The 22,948-nt window shown below is 45.9% G+C and overlaps 1 protein-coding gene across 2 annotated transcripts in view; it reads left to right on the forward strand.

Annotated features, from left to right (window-relative positions):
• Positions 1-22,948, forward strand: part of PTPN11 (protein tyrosine phosphatase, non-receptor type 11) — a 72,843-nt gene that overhangs the window by 31,933 nt on the left and 17,962 nt on the right. The window contains exons 7-11 of one of the 2 annotated variants that reach the window (XM_012663534.1): positions 10,988-11,084; positions 13,551-13,630; positions 13,754-13,912; positions 18,088-18,219; positions 22,319-22,485. In XM_012663534.1, coding sequence (XP_012518988.1) covers positions 10,988-11,084; positions 13,551-13,630; positions 13,754-13,912; positions 18,088-18,219; positions 22,319-22,485 — 635 coding nt within the window. The remainder of the gene's footprint in view (positions 1-10,987; positions 11,085-13,550; positions 13,631-13,753; positions 13,913-18,087; positions 18,220-22,318; positions 22,486-22,948) is intronic. The other variant, XM_012663535.1, reaches the window with a different exon arrangement.

Consider the following 22,948-nt stretch of genomic DNA (forward strand, 5'->3'; position numbering starts at 1 on the left):
CTTGAGCCCAGGAGTTTGAGGTTGCTGTGAGCTAGGCTGACGCCATGGCACTCTAGCCCAGGCAACACAGTGAGACTCTGTCTCAAAAAAAAAAAATACAAAAAAAAACCCAAGGTATTCGCCCCCTCTCTGTGCCTGCGCCTCCCTTTTGAGTCCTCTTGGCCTGAGCTGCCAGGGGCACTATGGGCTGAGCCTGGACATTGCAGCTGATTGCAGGTACTGCAGGACCCAAGTTGCAATGGACGGTCCCTTGGACATTCCTCCTTCCCTCCATCCTCTTCCTCCAACTCTCTGCCTTCTCTGTATCCAGTATCCTTGCTCTCCACATACCTGCTTCATTCTTCTTTTCCTTCAGCAGATTTTTCTGCTTCTTGACTTACAAACCTTAGTTCCAACCCCTTTTATGTACTGAAACTAGCAACTTTCAGTCTTTGTACCAAAGTCTCAGAGATTCTCCTTGGCTCAGATGCTGTCCATGTCTGGTCCAAAGAGGAGTGTCCAGGACATGATGCCGTAGAACAAATGTGTCTGCCATGGACCACCCTGTTTGGGGATAAATGGTCCTCAGAGATGAGAGTTGTAGTTAGTTGGGCAGATGTCCCAAAAATATCTACCCAAAACTATAGACACTGGTGGTGGCAGTGACTTACTCCTTCATTCATTTGGCAAATACTTATTGAGCCCTGACTGTGTGCCTGGTTCTGTTCTAGGTTCTGGGGATGTAGCCGTGAACATCAGTCTTTATTCTTATGGAGCTTATTGGGAGAGACAGGAAATAAACAAAGAAATAGTTAAATATTCAATAGATGAGATGGTGATACGTGCTATGGAGAAGATAAAGAGGAGACGTGATGATGCTTGGCCCAGGGCAGCAGCAGTGCAGGTGGTTGGGTTCTAGAGCTGTTTTGGAGGTAGAATTGCCAGTGTGTGAAGGTAGAGTTGACAGATCGTACGGTATGACAGAACAGAGTCCAGGGTAAGATGAATGCACGTGGCTTGAGTGGGAGGATGGAGTTGCCATTTATTTGGGTGGGGAAGATTGGAAGGAACGGGTTTTAGGGGAGGTGATCACCTTTCGTTTTGGACACGCTGAACTTTCAACTGCCCGTGAGACATCCACTTGGAAGATGAATCTTCAGTGAATTCAATGGTGTTACAATTGGGATTGTGCTAGAATGTTCTTCCTTCCTTCTTCACCTGGCTAACATCTCTTCAGCCTTCAGTCCTCAGCCTTAGGGCCATTTTCAAGGGAAACCTTCCTTGATCCCTGTATCCATGCCCGGATTGGTTCTTCCTCTTATATGTGTACATAGCAGCGGATCCTTTCCTTCATACTACTCTCTGTCCTTGAAATTCAGCAGTCATTTGTGTGGTTGTTGCTTTAATGTCCTATGAATCCACAGAAGCAGAGAACACAAGAAGGTTTGTTGGAATCAAGCGAGGTTTTGCTCAGATGAAACCGACAGGGAACAGATAAAGAGGCACAATTCGACCCTGCTGTTTTATGTCTGCTATGTGCATATTTTCTAGGAAAATAACCTAGATCAGCCCATGCTCCCCACAAAGACAGGTGGCCCTATTCTGTTCACTGCAGCCCCAGAATCCAGCAGACAGCCTGGCACACACTAGGTACAAAATAAGTATTTGTGGTGTGTTGAATCTGTTTTCAGTATCAAGAGATCTGTGTATATTCAACGAACAGCTTTCTGATGCTTAAAAAGTATGGAGGAATGTTCTGGGCTTTGCGTGGTGTTCCGCTGTACTATCATCCAGTTTGTTTCCTATGGAGGCCTGTTCACGGCTTGCTGCGTGCACTTTAAGAGTCTCAGCTCTGCTGACTGAGCTAGCTGGGCGGATGTAGGATGCACATTTTTAGGCTTTGAGATCCCTGTACCCACATGCCCGAGAAGATCTAATTCAGATTTGCAGTGCTCAATTTCAGAACGATTTTAGTTTTTAAACCTTCTGTTTCTGATTTAAAAAATACCACAATATCAAAAAAAAAAAAACCAAAAAACCCAAAACCCCAAACAAACATAACAACAAAAACCCCATATAACACCTTATTAACTGGGGTTATTTCTTCTTAGTGCTTTAAAACTTGTTTCCCTTAGTAATTTCTTTCCTTTTTTTTTTTTAAGCTGAGCCTCCTTCTGTCCTGCCAGCCTCTCCCCTCTGTCGCGGTCTGAAGCTGTTTGCAGGTTGCACTAGCGTTGCGCTGTTCACTGACAGCCACGCAGACGGCCCAGCTTCCACCAGCAGCTCTGCTGACGGATGTGTCTCCAGGAGAAGCTAGTGTGTCTTCAAACCCACAGTCCTGTTTGATTTCTTTAAAGTGATTACATCCTGCTTAGGGGAGCTATAAATTCGACTGGGAGATGGTTAGCTTTTATGGAAACAAGACTTTAACGGCACCCCAGAGCTGTGTCTAGAATAATAATTCTTGCCGGTGATCTCTGGTGGAAATCTTCCCCTTGGTGACTAAGCAACACCACGGTGAACAACAGCCCCCAACCTCACGCTTAAAAATGCTCCTGGATGGCAGGCCTGCCCGTAAACACGACTTTCCATCTATGTCTGGGCTCCCTGTTGCTTAATATTAAATAGAAGAGCTGCTGCCGTCCTGTGGGCAGAACGTTTCAGTGGTTAGAGGTTTATTCCACAAGCTAAATGCTCCACTCTGGAGAAACTCCTTTGTTTCCTTTGGAATATTTCTTTCTCTTTTGTTTCCTTGTACCTCCTCCTGCCCAGCATGTTTTTTGTCTTTAAGGTGTTTTTTTTTCTTTTTTCATTTTTCTAAAAAGTAAAATGTATTTTTTATTTTTTAGAGACAGGGTCTCTCTCTGTTGCTTAGGCTGGAGTGCAGTGGTGTGATCATAGCTCACTGCAACCTTGAACTCCTGCGTTCCGGTGATCCTCCCGCCTCAGCCTCCTGAGTAGCTGGGACTACAAGTGCGTGCTACCATGCCTAGCTAGTTTGTTAATTTTTAAAAATTTTTTGTAGAGACAGAGTCTCACTGTGTTGCCCAGGCTGGTCTTGAACTCCTGGCCTTAAGCGATCCTTCCTCCTTGGCCTCCCAAACTGCTGGGATTATAGGCGTGAGCTGCTGCACCTGGCCTCATCTTGCTTTATACTTACTCTTTCTTGGGGAGTGCGTCTGTTTTCATCCTGATCTTACTACCTGTAAGCTGATGTTAGTTGTGAGCTCTGGTTTAGTCTTTTGAATTGTGTATTTCACATTTCTTCTTGACTGATACATCTCTTCAAACTCAAGCATACCCAACAGGACCTGTTATTTTCTCTTTCAAACCAAAAGTCCCCTTTTCCTTTCCTGTCCCTGCTGGCTGCACATTTAGTCTCTGGCCCTGTAGGTTGGGATCCTCACGGTGTCCCTTCACTCACTTTTCTCCTCTTTGCCCCATGCCTTGCCATTAGCCAAGTGCTGTTGGTTTTTCTTTTCTAATGTGTTTCTGGTCTTAGAGGAAGGAAGGAAACTAGCATTTATTGTCTCTGTTGTGCTGCATTTTGGGCCAGGGAAGGCAGCTTATTGCATCCCCAGATCTTGAGAGGAAGGTAGAGTCATCCTCGGGCACTCTGAGAGATCAGGGCACCTGCCCAGGACTGCCCAGGTGAGCAGCTGTGGAGACAGGATTCTAGCCCGATGCCGGAGGTTCGGGCCGTCCTCACCTGTAAGAGCACGTGCTGGTCTGCTCTGAGCATTTCTCATGTCCCTCTTCTGCTCGGAAACTTCAGTGGCTCCCTGCTTTCTACTAGAGGCATGGCATTTTCATTTTAAAGACGAAGACACTGACTCCCAGAAGTGAGAAGGTGGACCCCAGGGACGTGCCCGGCAAGCGGCTGGCTGAGGTTTGAACTTGGGGATTTCTGGCTCCAGGTCTACCATGCCGTGCTTCCTCTCACTCAGCCTCTGAGATTCTCCTGCCCAGTTCTAAGGCCCCACCGTTCTTCTCACTCTCCCCGTCTCTCCCCATTTCCCACCACTTCCCAGCCCCCTTCTCCCTCTGGCCTCTTGGTTACCTTTGTGTTTGCCCCCAACTTACCAGGCCACCTTCCTTTCCTACCTGTACCCGCCTAAGTCCTTCACCTGTTTCCAGCCTTGGAAACCTTCTTCCATTAGTTTTCCTGGATCTCCTTAAATTCCACACCACGTAATTAACTGCACACTTAATTATAGGTTTTGTCTTGTACTGTTTGTTGCCATTTCGTAAGTCAGAACCTGCTCTCCTCCAAGGACCAGGCCTTTTTAATTCGCTTTCTACTTACGCCCCACCTTGTTGGAGGCAGGTGGCTTATGGCTTACAACGAGCACCTGGGAGGGAACCAAGTCTTGGGTTGGTTTTCTCCGTCATGGGGCTTTGTAAGTACTTGTCGGGCAGTTGGGACCTTCGCTGGTGATGAGAGTCTCCAAGGGCCCGTCATTCCTGGCTGGCGCTGTGGACTCGTGCAGGAAGAGCTGCCCAAAACCCACCACGGGGAAACGGTGACAGGCCTCGCAGCGCGGTGTCAGAAAGTGGGGAGCTTCCACCCGCCTTTGGCACTGGGTAACGCTGCAAAGCTTGCAGGGAAGAAGATGGAATGAGAAATCGCAGTGTTTCTCTGCAGAGAGGACAGATGCCAAAGGAAAACAGAAGTCCATTCAGCCCGGGTAGAAGGCCTGGTTTTGGAGCCTGCCCAGGTGGTTACTGCTGTCTTAATAATTATTCATGACATCGAAACCAGAGAGTCCATCTGTCTGACAGCCTCTCTCGGTTGCTTTCCTTTCCAACACACCCACAGCCATGAGTGGGGCAGGGGGAGAGTTAGTAGGAGCGTTTACATTTTTATTTATTATTAATTTGTTTATAAAAACCTTTCATTGAAATTTTCAAACAGGCCCCAAAATAGAGAAAATAGTCCAATGAACCGCCTTTCCCCCAATGCCCAGCTTTAACACGTCCCAGCATTTTGTTAATCTTCCTCTCTCCCTATCCCTTCCCTGCCCCATCCAATATATACAGCTTGTAGCTTTCTTTTTAAAGTAGAGCAGCCATACAGCTTGTTCTGGCCTTAATGGTCAGTGTCATTATTCTTTGTTCCCCTGAGCAATTTGGTCCTGTCGCTCAGAGCAGTGTAGGCAGAGTGGCCGTTGGGGCATTGTCATGGTGCGTGGGGACGCTGGCTCTCTCCTGGGTACTGTTCCTCCACTCCCATTCGTGACATTCCAGTCAAGAGCCAGGCCCAGTGGTTTTCAATCAGAGGGCTTTGGAGGCCTGTGGGGGTCTATTTTGGTCATCACAGTGACCGGGGCTGCTGGTCCTGGCACTTAGGTTGGCAGGGGTCCGGGGGTGGGGAGCGGGATGTTCAATGGCCATACATGTAAGGGACGATTCTGCACAGGGAAACCTTGTCCCCCCCGCAGTTGGCAGTGCTGCTGGGCGCTCCTGAACATACAACACAGGTCAGGGCATTGACTTCCTCTGGACGCTTTTTAAGGCTTGATAGTCTTATGCAGTTTCCTTGGCTGTACGGTTGTTCCGACTCACGCAAGCAGGTGACTGTAACTCTGGTCCTTTTTGAGGGTTCACAGTGCGGTGCAAACCCTCTGGTCCATATTATTTGAGACAGTGGGGTATCTTGCAGCCTGTGCCCCAGCTTTCCATTGTCCTTTTTGCTGCCTGTCCCACACCTTATCCTTGGCATCCCTGCCAAGGCCCAGCGGAGAGTGAGGATGGAGACACTGTGACATTCATCTTGACAGGTCATTAGCAGCTTTCTGTGCCTGGGGACTGCTGGTGAGAGGGAGGTTGTGGAGGATAAACCCTGACAATTGTGTTGTCCTCCAGGGCAGGGCTTATTAGACGTTCTGCTGATGCTTGGAGCCGGAAGCCTGGTGCTGGGGAGGAAGCGTCCCTCAGCAGATGCCAGTTGGGCAGCCTCTGCGGGCAGAGCGTGGAAAGTCACAAGCTCTGAGTTGTTTGTGTTTTCAGTCTCACTCTAGATGGATGGCAGTCTTCCACTGTGGGAATGAAACGCGTTTAGGCAGCTTGAGCCCAGGTACAGATGAGGGCAGGCTCGTGGGCACGGGGAAGGAGGAGGAGGGACTCTCACATTAGCTATTATCCATCGTTGACAGCTGCCAGCCGCAGGCAGTTAGCACCCAGCTGTGCCTGGGATGCAGGCGCCCGGCCTGTCCTCTCTGGAAGTCTCCGTGTCCCAATAGCTGGCGTTGACTGTGGACAGTGCAAGCCCCGAGTCCGTCTGCAGAATAAGGGACGCCTCTGGCAGACCCGATGGATGGCCCAGCCAAAATGCCGTGGGCACCGATGAGAGTTTCCCTGGCCTGGAGCTCTGAATTTGGTCTGGCTGAGTGTGTTGTGCGATGATTCTTGGTGTTACCCCATCGCGGTAGGTAGGATTGAATCAGCAAGTGGGAAGGGTTTACTTTTTAATCCTTGCCCAGTCTCTTGACGAGGCCTAGGAGAAGGGCTCCGTATGGTACTAATATGTCTTTAACACCTACCTCTAACACTTGTTGGTGTCCCTTATGAAGCCCCAGGCACGCCCCCAGTGCCTAGATAGACTTTGATAACATTCCATTTTTATTATATTCTGTTTCATGGTTGCCCTCTCTATATTTTAATAGCAAGTGATACTGGTTTTCATGTTTGCAAGTGATATGCAGTTTTTTTTTTTTTTTTTTTTTTTTTTTTCGAAACAGGGTCTCACTCTTTTGCCCGGGCTAGAGTGAGTGCCGTGGCGTCAGCCTAGCGCACAGCAACCTCAAACTCCTGGGCTCAAGCAATCCTTCTGCCTCAGCCTCCCGAGTAGCTGGGATTACAGGCATGCGCCACCATGCCCGGCTAATTTTTTTCTATATATTTTTAGTTGTCTGATTAATTTCTTTCTATTTTTAGTAGAGACGGGGTCTTGCTCTTGCTCAGGCTGGTTTCGAACTCCTGAGCTCAAACAATCTGCCCGCCTCGGCCTCCCAGAGTGCTAGGATTACAGGCGTGAGCCACCGCGCCTGGCCTGCAGTTTCTTTTTGAAATACATTTAGTGAAGGGGAAAAGAGGTCGATTTAAGGAAACAGGTGACATAAGAAGTGGCGTGCAGAGATGGCAAAGCATCTTGAAGGTGCTCTTCGAATGACTAAAGATTGGGAGGTGCTACTCTGGGATTTTTGCCCACGATGCTTTCCCTCTGTGTTGATGTCTAGGTTCACGGTGTTAGAATGGGATTTTAAGTTCGGTACCTGCAGTGCCCGGACTGTTGCTGCTGACAATCTGTGGTTCATCTGTCTCCTCTCTCCCGCCCTTCATTTGTTCATTCAGCACACACATGCTGAGTGCCTACTACGTGCTAGGCGCTGTGTTGTTGCTGACATAGCAAGGTGGTCCCTGCTCTTTAGTAGGGCAGCCAGACTTGTAACAGCATGGCTGGGATTCAGTGTGACAAGTGTTCGCACAGAGGGAGATGCTGCCGACTGTGTACTCGGTGCTGCCTGGCACAAGGGAGGAGGGGTCAGAGAGAGCTCGCCAGAGGAGGAGATAGTTGAGGTGGGTCTTAAAGGGTAAATGAAACTGAACTATTGATCGGTGCAAAAGGCAGGAAGAGGGAATTCTAGGCAGAGGGACTAGCGCATACAAGGGTCTGAAGGCCGGAAGAAAGTGGGGGAGTCCAAGACACCTATGTATGTTTTAGTATGGCTGGGGATAGACAGTGCTTCTCAAACTTCAGCGTCCATTTGAATCACTTGGAAATCTTGTAAAAATGCAGATTTTGAGTAGATGTGGGGCAGGACCTGCGTCTGTGTTTCTTTCTTTCTTTTTTTATTTTTTAATTTCAATAGCTTTAGAGTGTACAAGTTGAATTCTGTTGCATGTATGTGTCGTGTAACGGTGAAGTCTGGGCTTTTGGTGTCCCCATCACCCAAATGGTGTACCTTGTACCCAACAGGTAATTTCGCATCCCTCACCCCCTCCCATCTTCCCCCAGTCTGTGTTTCTACCCAGTTCTCAGGTGATGCTGATACTGCTGGTCCGCAGACCACACACGGAGCAGCCATGTAAAGTCCATGTTCATGTAGCAGTAATGCTCTATTAATAATAGCGATCGCCAGCAGCTGTGTACATGCCGCGTTGTATTTCAGGTGCTGCGTGGCGACGTACATGCATCTCATTTAACCATCACGGCAGCCCTATGGGCTGGGCAGTTAGGATTGTTCCCATTTCACACTCAAGGAAACTGAGGCACAGATAGCCAAAGTAACTTGGTGAAGCAGAAGGGGCTGAGGTTAGAGGCAGGCCCCAGCTAGCTCAGAGACGAGAAGGCCTCCTGCGTCATGCTGAGAAGCTTGGACTTGATTGAAGGCAGACGGAGAAGTTGAAGAGTGATTGAACAGAGAAGAACTGGAGGAAATTCACCTTTGATAGCAATTGCTCTGGCCATGTCACTCCCCTCCCCCCAGTGAAGTGTCACCTGAAGTTTGGTGCCTAAGTGAAGTCCTGAATGCTCTCCTGCCAAGTTTGTTTTAAATCAAACTGCTAATTAGTCTCAAGCCCCCCTTCCCGTTGTAGCTTTTGTTGGTGTTGTTTCACTTCACTTGGTTGATTTTTAAGTGATTGATTCAGTTCAGTGTTTGAACTTCTTTTTGAACCTCACCTTAATGACCTGCCTAAAAAATCAAGATTGAACCTTCTTCCTAACCCAGCAATATTGCTGAGGAAGACCGGCTTGCGGTTCAGGGAAAGGCCTGCTCAGAGAAGGCAAACGGCTTTAATTACTTAAGCTGAGCTCGTTCGAAAAATTGGAATGACTGTTTCATTGTCACATATATTGTATTTTATTTCTGCATTCGTTGTATTTTATTTCTATCCAGGTTGCAGCTAGCTACACACTTCTGTTCTGAGCTATGTGTCAAGGCTGAATATTGCATTTTGAACCCGAGAGTCCAATACCAATTTAAAATCCTGACTTTTATACATGTTTGTGAAATTCAGATAAATGAAATGAAAATAAAACTGGGCTGCCGGGTCGTGAAATATTGACTCTATCTCTCCTTGTAGAAATCTTTAGGGGTAGCCGTTTTGGCATTTTATATATGATTTTTTTCCCCTTAGTCTGCCTTTTACTTTCTTGATTTGCCCATTTGTGATTTCCCATTGAAAACTAGGCTCATTGGAAACTAATGATCCCTCGAAGAGGCACTTTTTGTAATTTTGAAAATGAAATCTTAGGGCTGGCGTGTTGGCTCACACCTGTAATCCCAGCACTTTGGGAGGCTGAGGTGGGAGGACCGCTTGAGCTCAGGAGTTTGAGGCTGCAGTGAGCTGTGATCGAGCCACTGCACTCTAACCTGAGCAACAAAACAAAAACCTGTCTCTTAAAAACAGAAAAAGAAAAACAAAATGAAACCTACCCCTCAAATGTGCCTCAGCCCGGGGTGGCCACCTTCCTGGTGATTCTGTAGCTGGTCCTTCTCTGCACTCGCCCGAGTCCCCTTCCGCTGGGGCCGGCTGCACGGTGGCTGCCTGGTTTAGTCTTTCTTTCCCTGTCACACTCCCCACCTCCTTTCTTGCAGAGGTCCTTCCTGACCACGTGCTCGAGGAGCCCGAGCATTCTCATCCTCCCTCTGGCTCTGTCCTCCTTGGATTTGTTAGATCTTGCCAGGTTTTTCTGGGGAGAAGACCGGGGAGCGGGTGTCTGTGTAGGCGCAGGCTTGCTGCCTGCAGCACTAACTTGGGTTTCTGGCATAGGAAGATTCCGGAACTTTGCTAACAATGTTTGCATGCTCACCATCCAGTGGCACCAAATCCACTGCTGTTGTTCTTTGAAATACATATTCAAGAATCGACGTATGGCTTGACCGGAATGAGTCAATGATAAAAGCAGGCAGATCGTAAACCCAAAAACGCAGATCGCATCTTTTATCTGTATACTCTACACCGATTCTCATTGGCTCTCATTCTTAATAATTGTTATTTTAAATGGTTTTTCTTCTTATAAATATTCTATTTATTGTAGAAAATTTAGGAGAAAAATAGTAACAAAAAGAAGAAAAGGACTTCATAGTCACTCTACCCTGATAAAAATATCACTATTACCTTTTTGCTATATGTCCTTTTGCCATTTCTTTTCTTTACTTTTTTCTTGAGACGGGGTCTTGCTATGTTGCCCACGCTGGTCTCAAACACCTGGGCTCAAGCAGTCCTCCTGCCTCGGTCTCTCGAGTGGCTGGCACTACAGGTGTGTCACTGCACCTGGCTCCTTCTGCCCTTTCTTCTGTACATAGGTAAATGCAAACATATGGCTTATATCACATACTGTTTTAGAAGTTTGGGTTTATTTTTACTTAACTCTGATCATCTTTCCAAGGCATTAAATATTCTAGTACATCTTTTTAAATGGTCATATTCTTTTTTTTAAATTTATTTTTTATTTTTGCGAGACAGGATCTTGCTCTGTTGCCCAGGCTGGAGTGCAGTGGCATGATCATGGCTCATGGTAACCTCCAACTCCTGGGTTCAAGCGATCCTCCTGCCTCAGCCTCCCGAGTAGCCAGGACTATACGTGTGCACCACCACACCTGGCAAATTAAAAAAAATTTTTTGTAGAGATGGGTCTCGCTATGTTGCTGAGGCTGGTCTTGAACTCCTGGGCTCAAGTGATCCTCCTGCTTTGACCTCCCAAAGTGCTGGGATTGCAGGTGTGAGCCACTGTGCCTGGCCATTCTTTTGTACGAATGAATGAGAATTTTATTTAGGCAGCCCTTTCCTGTTGGACATTCATGTTGTTTCCACTGTTTTGCCACTGTTGTTGCAGTGAGATGAACATTCTTGTAGCTATTGCATACAACTCTGAACATTTCCTAGAATGAATTCCTTAAAGCAGGACTGCTCAACCAGGCCTTCTTTTTTTTCTTTCTTTATTTTTTGTGTTTTTTTGACCTTTTGACACATCGTAATGTTTACTTTTCTTTCTTTTCAGACACTACAACAACAGGAGTGTAAACTTCTCTACAGCCGAAAAGAAGGTCAAAGGCAAGAAAATAAAAACAAAAATAGATATAAAAACATCCTGCCCTGTAAGTATCAACATTCTGCTCAGTAATAGTCACTCTTGGGGAATTTGGTTCCCAGGCCCTCTGTACCTTTTCCTGGGGGCCCTGTCCTCCTGTTAGCAGATCTGAGGCCTTAGCCTCTTTAATTGCAAGCAGTTTCCAAAATAACTGTGGTAGGGCTTGGTGGCCTCATTCGCTGAGTTCTTGCGATGCTGATTATTGAGTAAAGTTGCCACTAGGGGGCTTTTCTGTGATCGTTTCCTTCTGTTAGTTAATTTCCTATCTGTCCAAGAGTGATCATTTCAAGGCTTGGATCTCCCAGTGTCAGGCCCCAGGGGTCCCAGGTTTGTGTCTTTGCTCCTCCGTACTGGACATGTGAGTCTTGGGTAAGACACGTCTGCTTTGTGGGACTTAGTTTCCCTCGTGTGAGAAACATACAAACTCCTCCTGAAGGCTCTTCCCACTGTTCTGCTCGCTGATCTCTGGGCTTGAGTTGCTGGAGATAAGGGTATACACCTACGCTTTGCTCAGAAGAGGACCTCGCGAATATTCAGAAAGCTCTACCTTCTTTAACACCCGAATGCCACCAGGCAGAGCCCAAGTTGAACGATGGAAGGCCTGGAAGGATTTAGGCCTTGGATGAGGATCTCAGAAATGGTGCTAAACAAGTCGCGGCTCACCTCTCCCAAGGAGCTGTTTGCCAAACTCTGCGTCTTTACCTCACTTGATGCATACCACGTGCACACGAAGTAGGCATTCTTAGCATCTGGGTTTCGTAGACCATTTTAGCAAGGTCACAAGTGGGGTGCAGTGGGGCGTGTGGGAGAACTGGCACTAGAGCCCCCAAAGTCACAGCTCTTAGCGCCACACTCTAATGCGGGGGTCTGTATGGTCGGCCGTGCAAGACAGTGCTCTGGAAGGAAGGGAAGGAACATTCAGAACTTCTCCTTATTTATATCCTTTATCTAAAAAAAAGGAAAAGAAAAATGTAAGTCTGATTGATGGCAGTGCATGCATAATGTATTTATCCAACTTAAAAACGAGGCTTATCTGTATATGTATTGCGGATACATCTCAGCATTCAAAAAGTTTTCGTTGTTGGGATCCAGGATCAAATTTGGAGAGCATTGCTCTATTCTCATCAGGTCGGAGCCACTTCATCAGACGTTGTGGACTCATCCTGTGTGTGTCTGTGTGTATGAAGCATAGCCTTTCTCTCTCTGCACACATATGGACATGTACATGGCGTATATGTATATCACATCCATATGGATGTTTGTGATGTACGTAGGTGAGGATGGGAGAAAGTGGAGGCATTTATAATACTGAGAAAAGGCAATGAGGAATTTGCAGAGAAGCAGTTGGAGCCACAGCATGGTCCTAATGACCTTGGAGAAGCCTCATCCTTTTTATGTTGTAGGAATTAGATGTTTCCTCTAACATCTCATTTCTTTAAAGAAGGGAAGGCAAAAGAACATTGTTCTATTAAGACATGCAGCTGTATTACTGATTTCCATTGTCAAATATGTTGCTTAGGTAGAGCACTCAGATTTTTATACCAATGAGGTACTTTTTGTACAGAATTTGGACAGTTGATATTATCAGAACCTTGTCTTCTAGATATTGTACTTCATTATGCTTCATTAAAAAGAAACCCCTTTATGATGGAAATTTTCAAATATATTCAAGAGTAGACAGAACCCACACGTACCCATCGCCCAGCTTCAACAATTATCAACTCATCCCCAATCTTGTTTCATCTCTACTCTGATCCACTTCTCCTCTCTCCCCAAATTATTTTATTTTTTTGAGACAGGGTCTCTCTCTGCTACCAGGGCGAGAATGCAGGGACATCATCATAGGTCACTGCAACCTCAAACTCCTGGGCTCAAGCGATCCTCCTGTCTCAGCCTCTCGAGTAGCTGGGACTACAGAAATGCTCCACCATGCCAAGCTAGTTTTTCTAGTTTTTCTATTTTTTGTAGAGATAGAGTCTAGCTATGTTGCCCAGGCTGGTCTCAAACTCTCGGCTTCAAGCGATCCTCCTTCCTCAGCCTCCCAAAGTGCTGGGATTACAGATGTGAGCCACTGCACCTGGCTCCCCCTCCCAAATTATTTTGAAGCGCATCTCAGATATCATGTGATATGTCTATAATCTTCTTTTTTTAAAAAAAAAATACACCAAAATTTTTTGATTTGAAATAATTTTGGACTCATAAGAAGTTACAAAAATAGTATAGAGAATTCCCATGTACCCTCTCCTAGCTTCCTCCAATGATAACATTCTGTATACCCACAGTCCATTTTCAAAGCCACGAAATTATAAAGAAAGTGAGGCTTCATGTGGTGTTGTGCGATTTGGGGTTTAACTTTTTATGTGGTATCATTAAATGAGCAAAACTTGGACTAGGTTGAGAATGAACTGATTTGAACGGATTTGTCCTGAAGCCATCTGAGTCCTTATGTGACTGTGGTCTCTTTTTCTTCTAGTTGATCATACCAGGGTTGTCCTACATGACGGCGATCCCAACGAGCCTGTTTCAGATTACATCAATGCAAATATTATCATGGTAAACTTTGCTTTTCACAGTTTTCTGACCGTACGTTGCTAGCCTGTTTTTGTATTTTAAATCCTTCCTTGTGTCCTGAAAGCAATTTCAGCTGTTTGAAGGCTTTTCCTCCTAAATTTCTAGCCCGAATTTGAAACCAAGTGCAACAATTCAAAGCCCAAAAAGAGTTATATTGCCACACAAGGCTGCCTGCAAAACACGGTGAATGACTTTTGGCGGATGGTCTTCCAAGAGAACTCCCGAGTGATCGTCATGACAACAAAAGAAGTGGAGAGAGGAAAGGTATATTCCATAATCTTCTTTTCTGATAATCTGTTTTTAAAGTATTGGACATGGCAGGTTGGCCACATTAAGAATTGAGTAGATAAATGAAGCTTAATTTAACTGACCCTCTGGAAAAATGGGAGTAGGAGAAATTTGATTATGATGTGCCTTGGTGTAGTTTTCTTTATGTTTTTTCTGCTTGGAGTTTGCTGAGCTTCTTAGATCTGTGGACTTGTAGTTTTCTTCAAATTTGGATAATGTTCCGCCTTTGTTTGTTCAAATATGTACCCTGCCCCACCTTGTCCCAGGACACCAGTGACATATGTATTAATGACAGGTTGACGTTGTCCCATAACCCACTGATACATTGCTCATTTCATCTAGTTCTCTATTTTCCCTCCCGAGTTTCATTTTGGGTAGCTTCTTTTTCTATGTCTTTAAGTTAGTCTTTTTTTTCTGGAGTGCATAATCTGCTCTTAGTTCTATGAAGTGTATTTTTCACAGTAAACATTGTATATATTTTTTTTAATCTCTAAAAGTCTTATTTACATCTTTTTAATATCTTCTGTATCTCTCCTTTTAACATGTGCAACATTTTCTGTACTCTTTGGACATATGGGGTATATTTATAATAACTAGCTTAATGTTCTTATCCACTAATTCTGTTATAGGTGTCATTTCGTTTTCCCAGTTTTTTAGTTAATTAAGATGGGAGGGTAACACGGCTCCTTGTACCAAAATTGTATCCAGAAGCAGAAGTCGAAACCTTCAGGGGATTATGGTACTAATTAATGAACACTGATTTCACTGGTCATGTAAACTATTCTTAGCATGACTTTCAAGCATTGAAAAAATTAATTTGAATTATCCAAACAACATATTCATGTAAATATTCAAACACATTAGAGTTTAACCGTAACTCTAATTTGCCTGGACTCTGATTTAACCTTAACTCTAAGTTGCCTTGGTTCCCATCCCCCATGCACACATTTTAGTTCTCCCTCCTCCAGCATAAAAACCCTGTTCTCAGTCTGATGTGTATTCTACTGTTTTCTTGGCTTTTTCTTTTTTTAAAGTAAACTTGAGTTTTAATAAAATAAGAGTTCTATTATTTAAAAAATGTCATTTGTTTCTATGAATCATCTCTTTAAACACAAACTTTAGTATCCAATTAAAACGGTCTATAGAAAACATCAAGCATGATAGAGTCTGTATGTTTCTGTCCAAGGACCAGATAGATGTATGTCTGATTATATCAAAGTACAGATTAGTACCACTATAATCAAAGTAAACCGTAGTCAATGAGGACCCAATTAACTACAGAGAGCAGAGGTTAGAAACAAGTGTAAGATTTAAATAATAGAGACATTGAACTTTTTTTTTTTAATAGAGATGGGGTCTCACTGTGCTGCCAGGCTAGAGTGTGTTTTCTTGGCATTTATATCTGTATATATACTTACAGAAATATATAGTACTATTTCCTGACTGAAAAAGTGCTTTTATACAGTAACTTTATTTTGCATCTTGGTTGTTTTTTTCTCTGCTACATATATGTTCTGACTTCCTCTGTGAGTACATATGGGCCTATGGCAATTGCGTAGTATTCTGTGTTGTGGATGTACCATGATTTATTTAGCACTATGCCATAGATGGGCCCTTAAGTGTCCCAGTTTTTGCTCTTCCAAGCAGTGCTGAAGTGAACAATCTTGTTCTTGCCTTCATTTGCATGTGACAAGGGTTTCTCTGGGTTAGGTAGATGTCAAGAAGAATTGCCAGGTCACAGGACGTGCACGCTGTCCATTTTAATTAGCTCTGCCTACCTGCCGGCCAGACTGGCTGTCCCAGCGTTCATGCCCACCAGCAGCGGCTGCCTAGTGCCCACCTCTCCACATTCCACCACACCTTTTTTTTTTTTTTTTTTATTTTAACATCCCACATCTACAGAAAAGCAGACAAATCTTATTGAGTGACAGCCCTCTGTGTTATCCCAAAGTGAGTCCACCATGGCTGGTTTTTTAATATGGAAAAGTTCTGTGTTTTTATTTGTGTTCTAGTCAAAATTCTTTTTTTAGACATCCTTTAATTGGTTTATATAAGAATTGCATGGAATGTAGCAGTCGTACCTATAAATTAAACCTCAGACATATGGGGACTTTTGTATTTTAGCCTTCCTAATGTAATTTTCATATCTGCTGTGAAGGGCAGTATGATATTTATAAGATTTTCATTGTTGTACTCCCAGTTGGTACACGCTTGAATGCCTTTGAGGCCAGATCTGGTCATTGGGAAACAAAGGTTTCCTTTAGCAGCTACCTGCAGTAACATTAGGTGTTCTTGAATTAATGAACCAATTAAAACGTCTTTGTAGTTTCTGCTTCAGGCTAGTGTTACCTACCCAAATGTGGATAGGAAGACTGAAGCCCTTCATTCGGCTTATTGCCTGATTGTAACTGTAGAAGGTCACCTGTTCTCAGAGGACTTGGGGACTGTGAAGAGATGTCTTGTGTTGCTTCAGAGGAATCAGTGTCAGTCCCTTTCTGAAGAGCTGCCAGAAGCTCCTAGGGCAGATAGGCGTTGGGCCGAACAGCTATTCCACCCCTTACTGCCTCATCCCAGTCCCTGCCTGCTTCCCCATTCTTCCTCTTCCCTTGGGGATGACATTATGGGCTTTTATTCTCTCCACAGACCTTTATGACAACCTACTCTTGGTTGTCCAGTGCACAGAAGAAAAACCAGACTGTGGACTCCATCTGACTCCCGGGCTTTATTTTAAAAGATAACATATTAGTTCTCACATTTTAGAATTTGTTTACCAAGGTTCACCTGAGAGTTTGGAAAACTGGGGAGGGGAAGGCTGCAGCAGTTTGCAGATGTTTAAAGTCAGCTGAAGTGTCCTTTTGAGAGTCATGATTTAATTTTGTGTTCTCTAGTGAGTTCTCTGTAGTAACTTGGAACACTCCACAGCATTGATTGGCCAGTGACAGCATTGAGGGCAGCTTATATTAGAAGTGTTTGTTCCTAACCCTAACCCTAACCCTAACCCTAGCCCTAGCCCTAGCCCTAGCCCTAGCACTAGCCAAAAAAAAAAAAAAAGTGTTTGTTGGGGAAACTAAAAATTGTATCAAACCTGTCAGAGAGGTATTTGGATGTACAAGATACTGGAGGGACAGCTGAATTCAGAATAATAATAAATGAAAGACCTCATCCTTCTGAACTTTCCTCCTACCATGTTTTTTTTCTTTCAGTTACTCATGACTATGGTGATATGTGCAACTGCTCTCTTATTTCCACTTTTATAACTATAAATTTCTCTGTCTTCTTAACATACAAGGTAAATTTCTCTTGTTGATATTTGTGTTTTGGTGAAAACCAAGGAAGGGAGTGATGTGGGTCACTGCTCCTAGGAAACAACAAAACACAAAAGCCGTCTCTGCCCAGGACACATCATCACATAGATGCAAGCTCATCTCTTATTGAGCAAAATAGCTTCCTTTTTGGCAGCAGGAATGATTTTCTCGGTGCCTTATTTTTCAATCCGCCTGCTCTTGAAGCCAGCAGCTATTGCAAACTTGGCGTCCCCAGGCATCCAGTTAAGGGAAAGTGACGTGTAGAGTAGGTATCAGATGGGTCTGGATATAGAAAAAGCAGCTGGTTTAAAACCCCATGGGCTGCCTTTCTGTGATCGAGTTATTCACACTTAGGTTAGATAAGGCACTGAGCCCTCCTACACTGCTGCGGAAGGGAAGCAGACAGTCTGGCTCATCGGGCAGCCCATCCTCCTCCAGACTCTGTGCTTGCCTTTCCTATGGAGTGACTGGCAGAGCTCTGGAATTCTAAACTCAGTGGTTGCTAGACAGCACTCCCAAATGGGTCGGTTCCCATCTCTTTGCATCTTTGATTCTTTCGAGTTAAATAAACAAACACTGACTGTTTTGACATGTGGTTGGATCAGACAGCTCCACACGAGCTGCCTTTCTCATCCCACTTCTGCCAGGTTCTCCGAGCACCTGCTTCTCTTATTTTGAGAACTCTTCTTTCCTTTTCTTTGAAAACCTAACAGATGCGAAGATGCTCGACAGGCCGTTTTCCATGTTAGCGGTCATCAAGCGAGACTTGGACATTTGTTTGCTGCTGGTTTAGGTTTTATTTCAGAATTCACAGAGATTGACTGTCTTTTCTCTGATCCCTTCCAGAGTAAATGTGTCAAATACTGGCCAGATGAGTATGCCCTGAAAGAATACGGGGTCATGCGCGTTAGGAACGTCAAAGAAAGTGCCGCGCATGACTATACATTAAGAGAACTTAAACTTTCCAAGGTTGGACAAGTAAGTATATTGTCGTATTTTAGAGACTTTTGGTCACTGTTTATGGTATGCAGTAATTCAGAGTCTTGCAGTCACTCATGTTTATGTGTATTCATGCATTTGTTCACTCATTGAGTAAGTAGCCATTTATTGGTGGCCTTCTATGCGCCAGGTGCGGTTCAGGCACTAGACATTGTGAACAAGTCAGCCACGGTCTTTGCCCTCACCGAGCCTAGGGAGATGAAAGATTTAAAAGTAAATAACCAACAAAGCTTTCTGATTGCTCTTGGTCTATAAAGGCCACAGGGTGGTGTGTTTGAGAGTGATTACTAGGTACTCGAGATGGAGTAAATAGGGAGGGTCTCTCTGAGGAGGTGACACTTGAGCTGAGACCTGAAGGTGGAGGACATCCAGGTTGAGAGAAGAGTATTGCAGTAAGTGCAAAGGTCCTGAGGCCTATTTGTGATCAAATTCCATGCATCGGATCTTCTTAATTGCATGTAGTTCAAGATTGGTTCTGGAGTGACTAACTTTACAAAACAAAATAGGATTAGATGTGGATTTTTTTTTTTTTTTTTTTTTTACCACGTCTCACTTTTTGTTACCCTGTTTAGAGTGCAGTGGCATCATCATAGCTCAAACTCCTGACCTCAAGTGATCCTCCCACCTCGGCCTCCCAGAGTGCCAGGATTACAGGCGTGAGCCACTGTGCCTGGCCTGGATTCATTTTAATTTTATGTTCAGAGGGGCTTACTTATTCAAATTCTTTTGGGAACACAAAGATGAAGGAAACTGCCTTTGTCCTCATGGAATTACAATCACATAGCCGCAAGAAGCCATGTATGCAAATAGTTATGTTCCAGAACAGACACAGGCTGTAACACACGCCTAAAATGCCTGGTACCACAGAGGGTGGGGCTCCCTTCTGGCCGGGGCACCCGGGAGGCCTTCTTAGAAACTGGGCCTTTACGGGTCAGGTTTCTATGGCAGAAGATGGTTTCTATGACAGGAAGAGGGCCTCCCTGGTGGAGATGCTGTTTGAGCTATGGTACCGAAGTTCAAATTGTAGGAAAATGGGATTTAGGGGGAACAAAGGTTAAGTGGGGAATTGAGGAAGTAAATGGGTAGAGATTGGGGCCAAGTTGGGAAGAGTCTGTCTTTTTTTTTTTAAAGATCCCCCTTCAAAGAATGAAGGGAAGTCTCAATTATCAGGTTAAGAAATCTGAACTTTATTTGTCAATCTGCATGGAAACTGCAGCGGCTCATGTGCCACGTGAACATGTGCAGAGCTTTGCACCAGGAAGGTGTCTGACAGCCCTGGGGCGGGAGACTGGCATGGGGTGACCCGAGTGGCCCCAAGCCCTGTCAGGAGGCCGCTGCAGTGGTCCAGATTGATGGCCTCCTCTCCACGTATCCAGAGACTTCGGCAGTTGTTTTTTTTTGTTGTACTTCTTATTCCTTCCTTGTGAAGGGAATATTATGTGTCAAATGTCAGAGCAAACTGGAAGAGAAGCAGTGGATGTGAGAGGTGCCTGGAGGTAAAGTCTGCAGGATATGGGGATAGCTTGGCTCTTGGGGCTAATTTAGAGGGGGAGGGAGGTTTTTAAGGCCTGAGGAACAATGTGTCTGAGTCAGGACAGGAGGTTGGGGTTTATCCTAAATGCAGCAGGCAGTCATAGTTGGCTACAGAGATTGGAGGGGACAGGAGTGGGTCCAGGGATTAGGGCTGGTTAGGAGGCGTCACTAAAGATGAGAGGGCTTGAACTGGGCCAGTGGCAGGGGTGCTGGAAAGAAGAGGCCTGCACGGAGGTCACCGTGGAGGTCACCGTGGAGGCAGACGTGCAGAGGTTCGATGATGGAACGCACGAAGGGCAAGGGTGGCGTTCTAGCTTGAGCAGTGGGGCGGATGGCTGGGGGTTTGAGGACGGAGGAAGGACCAGGAATCTCCTTGTGGACACGTAAAGCCTGAGATGTCTTTAAGACAACAAAGTAGAGATGTCAGGGAGGCAGGGGTGGACGAGGAGGGGAGATGGAACATAGCGTCGTGGATGGATCGATTTTGGTCAGTGGAGGGACCTTTCTTCTGTGGCAACGGGAGGGCAAGAGGAGAAGGTGGCCGCAGATGCCGGTAGGTGAGCTGACAGGGATGGATTTCTCTGTCTTCTTTGAGGCGTGAGGCAAGGCCTTCAGTTGGCAGTTGAAGGAGATAAGAAGACAGACTATTTGAGGAAAGAGAAGTGTGAAATAGTAATCGTGTAGCAGGGCGAGAAATCCAGACATTTCTGGGCAGTGCTGAGCACCCAGTTGAGTGGCGAACGTGAACATTTAGTGACACCAATCACCTGATTTTTCTCCAAGGACACTCTGCTCCTCGGGCCCAAAACAGAAAGTAGGCGGTTTGTCTAGGCCCGGGGCTGTGCCCGGGGGTACCGTGGATGGGGGAAGGTCGGCGTGGAGGCGCGTGGTGGAGAGCACTTGTCACCACAGGACGTGGCCCTCTGGCTGGATCAGAGGGAGCGGGGACCGGAGGAGGCAGGTGGAAAGCGGGGCGAGGGCTTAGTGTCTGGGGGGCTCCATGAGGTGGTCAGGGGACCGGAGCGAGCTGGGAGCCGTGCGGCCGTGGCCCAGGGTGGGAAGTTTGGGTTTCTGACGTTGGCGAGGTGGGGTGGGGCGGGGGAGGCTCAGCCCGTCGCAGAGACTGTGAGAGGAGCTGGAACGATGTAGCTGCCGTGTGGAAATACGAGCGAGATTCAGAGGACACTGGACAAAGACTCAGATAGGCCTCTCTTCAGTTTTAGTGATGAAGTGCCCGTCTTCTCATTATCAGGGGTTTCTGAGAAGTAGTTAGAGTTTTCTTCAGATTAAGTGATAAACCGTCCGTCTCGCTACCAGATATTTTCAGTAGCAGGTATGGGCAACGTCGGCGTACGGCTTTGTGTTTTGGACCCTGACACAGGTGTGACAGTGGACCCCTCATTTCTCCTGAGTTGCTGATAAAATATGATCTGCTTTTTGCATAGCATTTTACATTATTTCTAAAGTGCTGTCACACGACCTCATTTAAGCCTCCCGACCTCCCCAGGAGGAGCTGGGACAGGGACCCCACTGACCGCTTACCCAGGAGGGGAGGCGTGGATGTGCACTAAGGCTGGGGCGGGTCTCATTCCCTGACTGTCCTTCCTGTGACCCGTGTAGCCACCTGATTTTTAGGTTGCCCAGTAACATCGAGGCAATTTTTTTTCATGACATGGACAAATTAAATGCATGCAATTCAAGGTGGTGGACACTGGTCTGGTTACTCTCTCTCTCTCGCTTTAAAACGTCTTTTTAAATCCCTGTTAAAAATGTCACTCAGCTTGGATTGTCTCCAGATAGATGGGAAGAAGATGTAGCAATGAATAGTGCTGCTATAATTACCTAATCTGGACAGATCCAGAAACGTGATCCTTTTTGGTCTTCTGTGGTCTTGGTGCCATTGTTGATCTTTATCATCATTATCCTCAAAATAGCCACCATGTGCTGAGTCTCTGAGGGTTTGCTGGGCCGCGGCTGTGCGTGTTTCAGTGAGCTCAGTGCATCCTTACAGTGGTATTGTGAGATGGGGATCATTGTTCCCGCTTGGAAACAAAGAAATGGAGGCTTAGAAATGGCGGCCACAGTGTGAATGCCTGGGAATTAAGCCTAAATCCAGCCATCTGATTGCAGAGCCCATCTTCTCTACCTTGCATTAAACAACGGTTAAAAATATAACGATACTATAATAAAAGTGTATGTGCGTGTGGTGGGGAGGGTTGGGTATAAAAGGATGACAAACGGGGACAAATGTCTGTTTTCTCATCTGCTGAGAGGAGAGACCCAAGTCCCTGGAGGCCTCAGTTGCCTCCAGAGCTGAGCGCCACATGGATGAGGAGGGACCGGGGTGTTACCTGCTGTCGGTGATTCAGGGAGATGGCGCAGGCCGTAGTCACCTGGAGGAACGGACCGTCGTACTAGGCATCTTGATTCTCATGACGGAGGCTCTGCCTCCCAGCTCCAGTGGCTCACGCAGGGTAGAGGTAAACTTGGAACCGGGTGGTCCCTCAACCCCTTGATTTATTTAATTCTTTTCTGGTTTTTCTTGGCTCTACTCCAGGGGAATACGGAGAGAACCGTCTGGCAGTACCACTTTCGGACCTGGCCGGACCACGGAGTGCCCAGTGACCCCGGGGGCGTGCTGGACTTCTTGGAGGAGGTCCACCACAAGCAGGAGAGCATCATGGACGCAGGGCCAGTCGTAGTGCACTGCAGGTGACAGCCCCTGCCGCCTCTCTAGGCACAGCCTGTCCCCATGTCCTAGCACCCACGGCTTGCTTTTACCTACCCACCCCCAGCTCTTTAACTATAGGGAAAATTTAATATCTATTTGAGATATGGGCAAACTACATTAAGGGACATTTTGACCCCAAAGTATATTTCTCATAGACCCTACAGGACGGCCAGGTGTCGAGGTGGTGGGGGTGGGGTGGACACAGACCTTATTCTCAAAGATCCCTCAGTCTAGTCATTTTTGCTCAGTTTTCTTTTTTAATATAGTAATTTAGGATTCGTCTCTTTCACTGTGATTCTATTCTCTCCTACCGTGTAAATAAGATCTATTTTTCCTCCTGCCACTCCACTTGTTTGCTCCCCAAGATTCTGCCTGCTTCCCACCAAGGCCTTTGATGGAAGCTGTGGATTCTACGCCAGTGCGTGTGGACTGTCAATGCTCAAG

This window comes from Propithecus coquereli, unplaced genomic scaffold, assembly GCF_000956105.1.
Source record: "Propithecus coquereli isolate 6110/MARCELLA unplaced genomic scaffold, Pcoq_1.0 Scaffold81, whole genome shotgun sequence".
Taxonomy (NCBI): domain Eukaryota; kingdom Metazoa; phylum Chordata; class Mammalia; order Primates; family Indriidae; genus Propithecus; species Propithecus coquereli.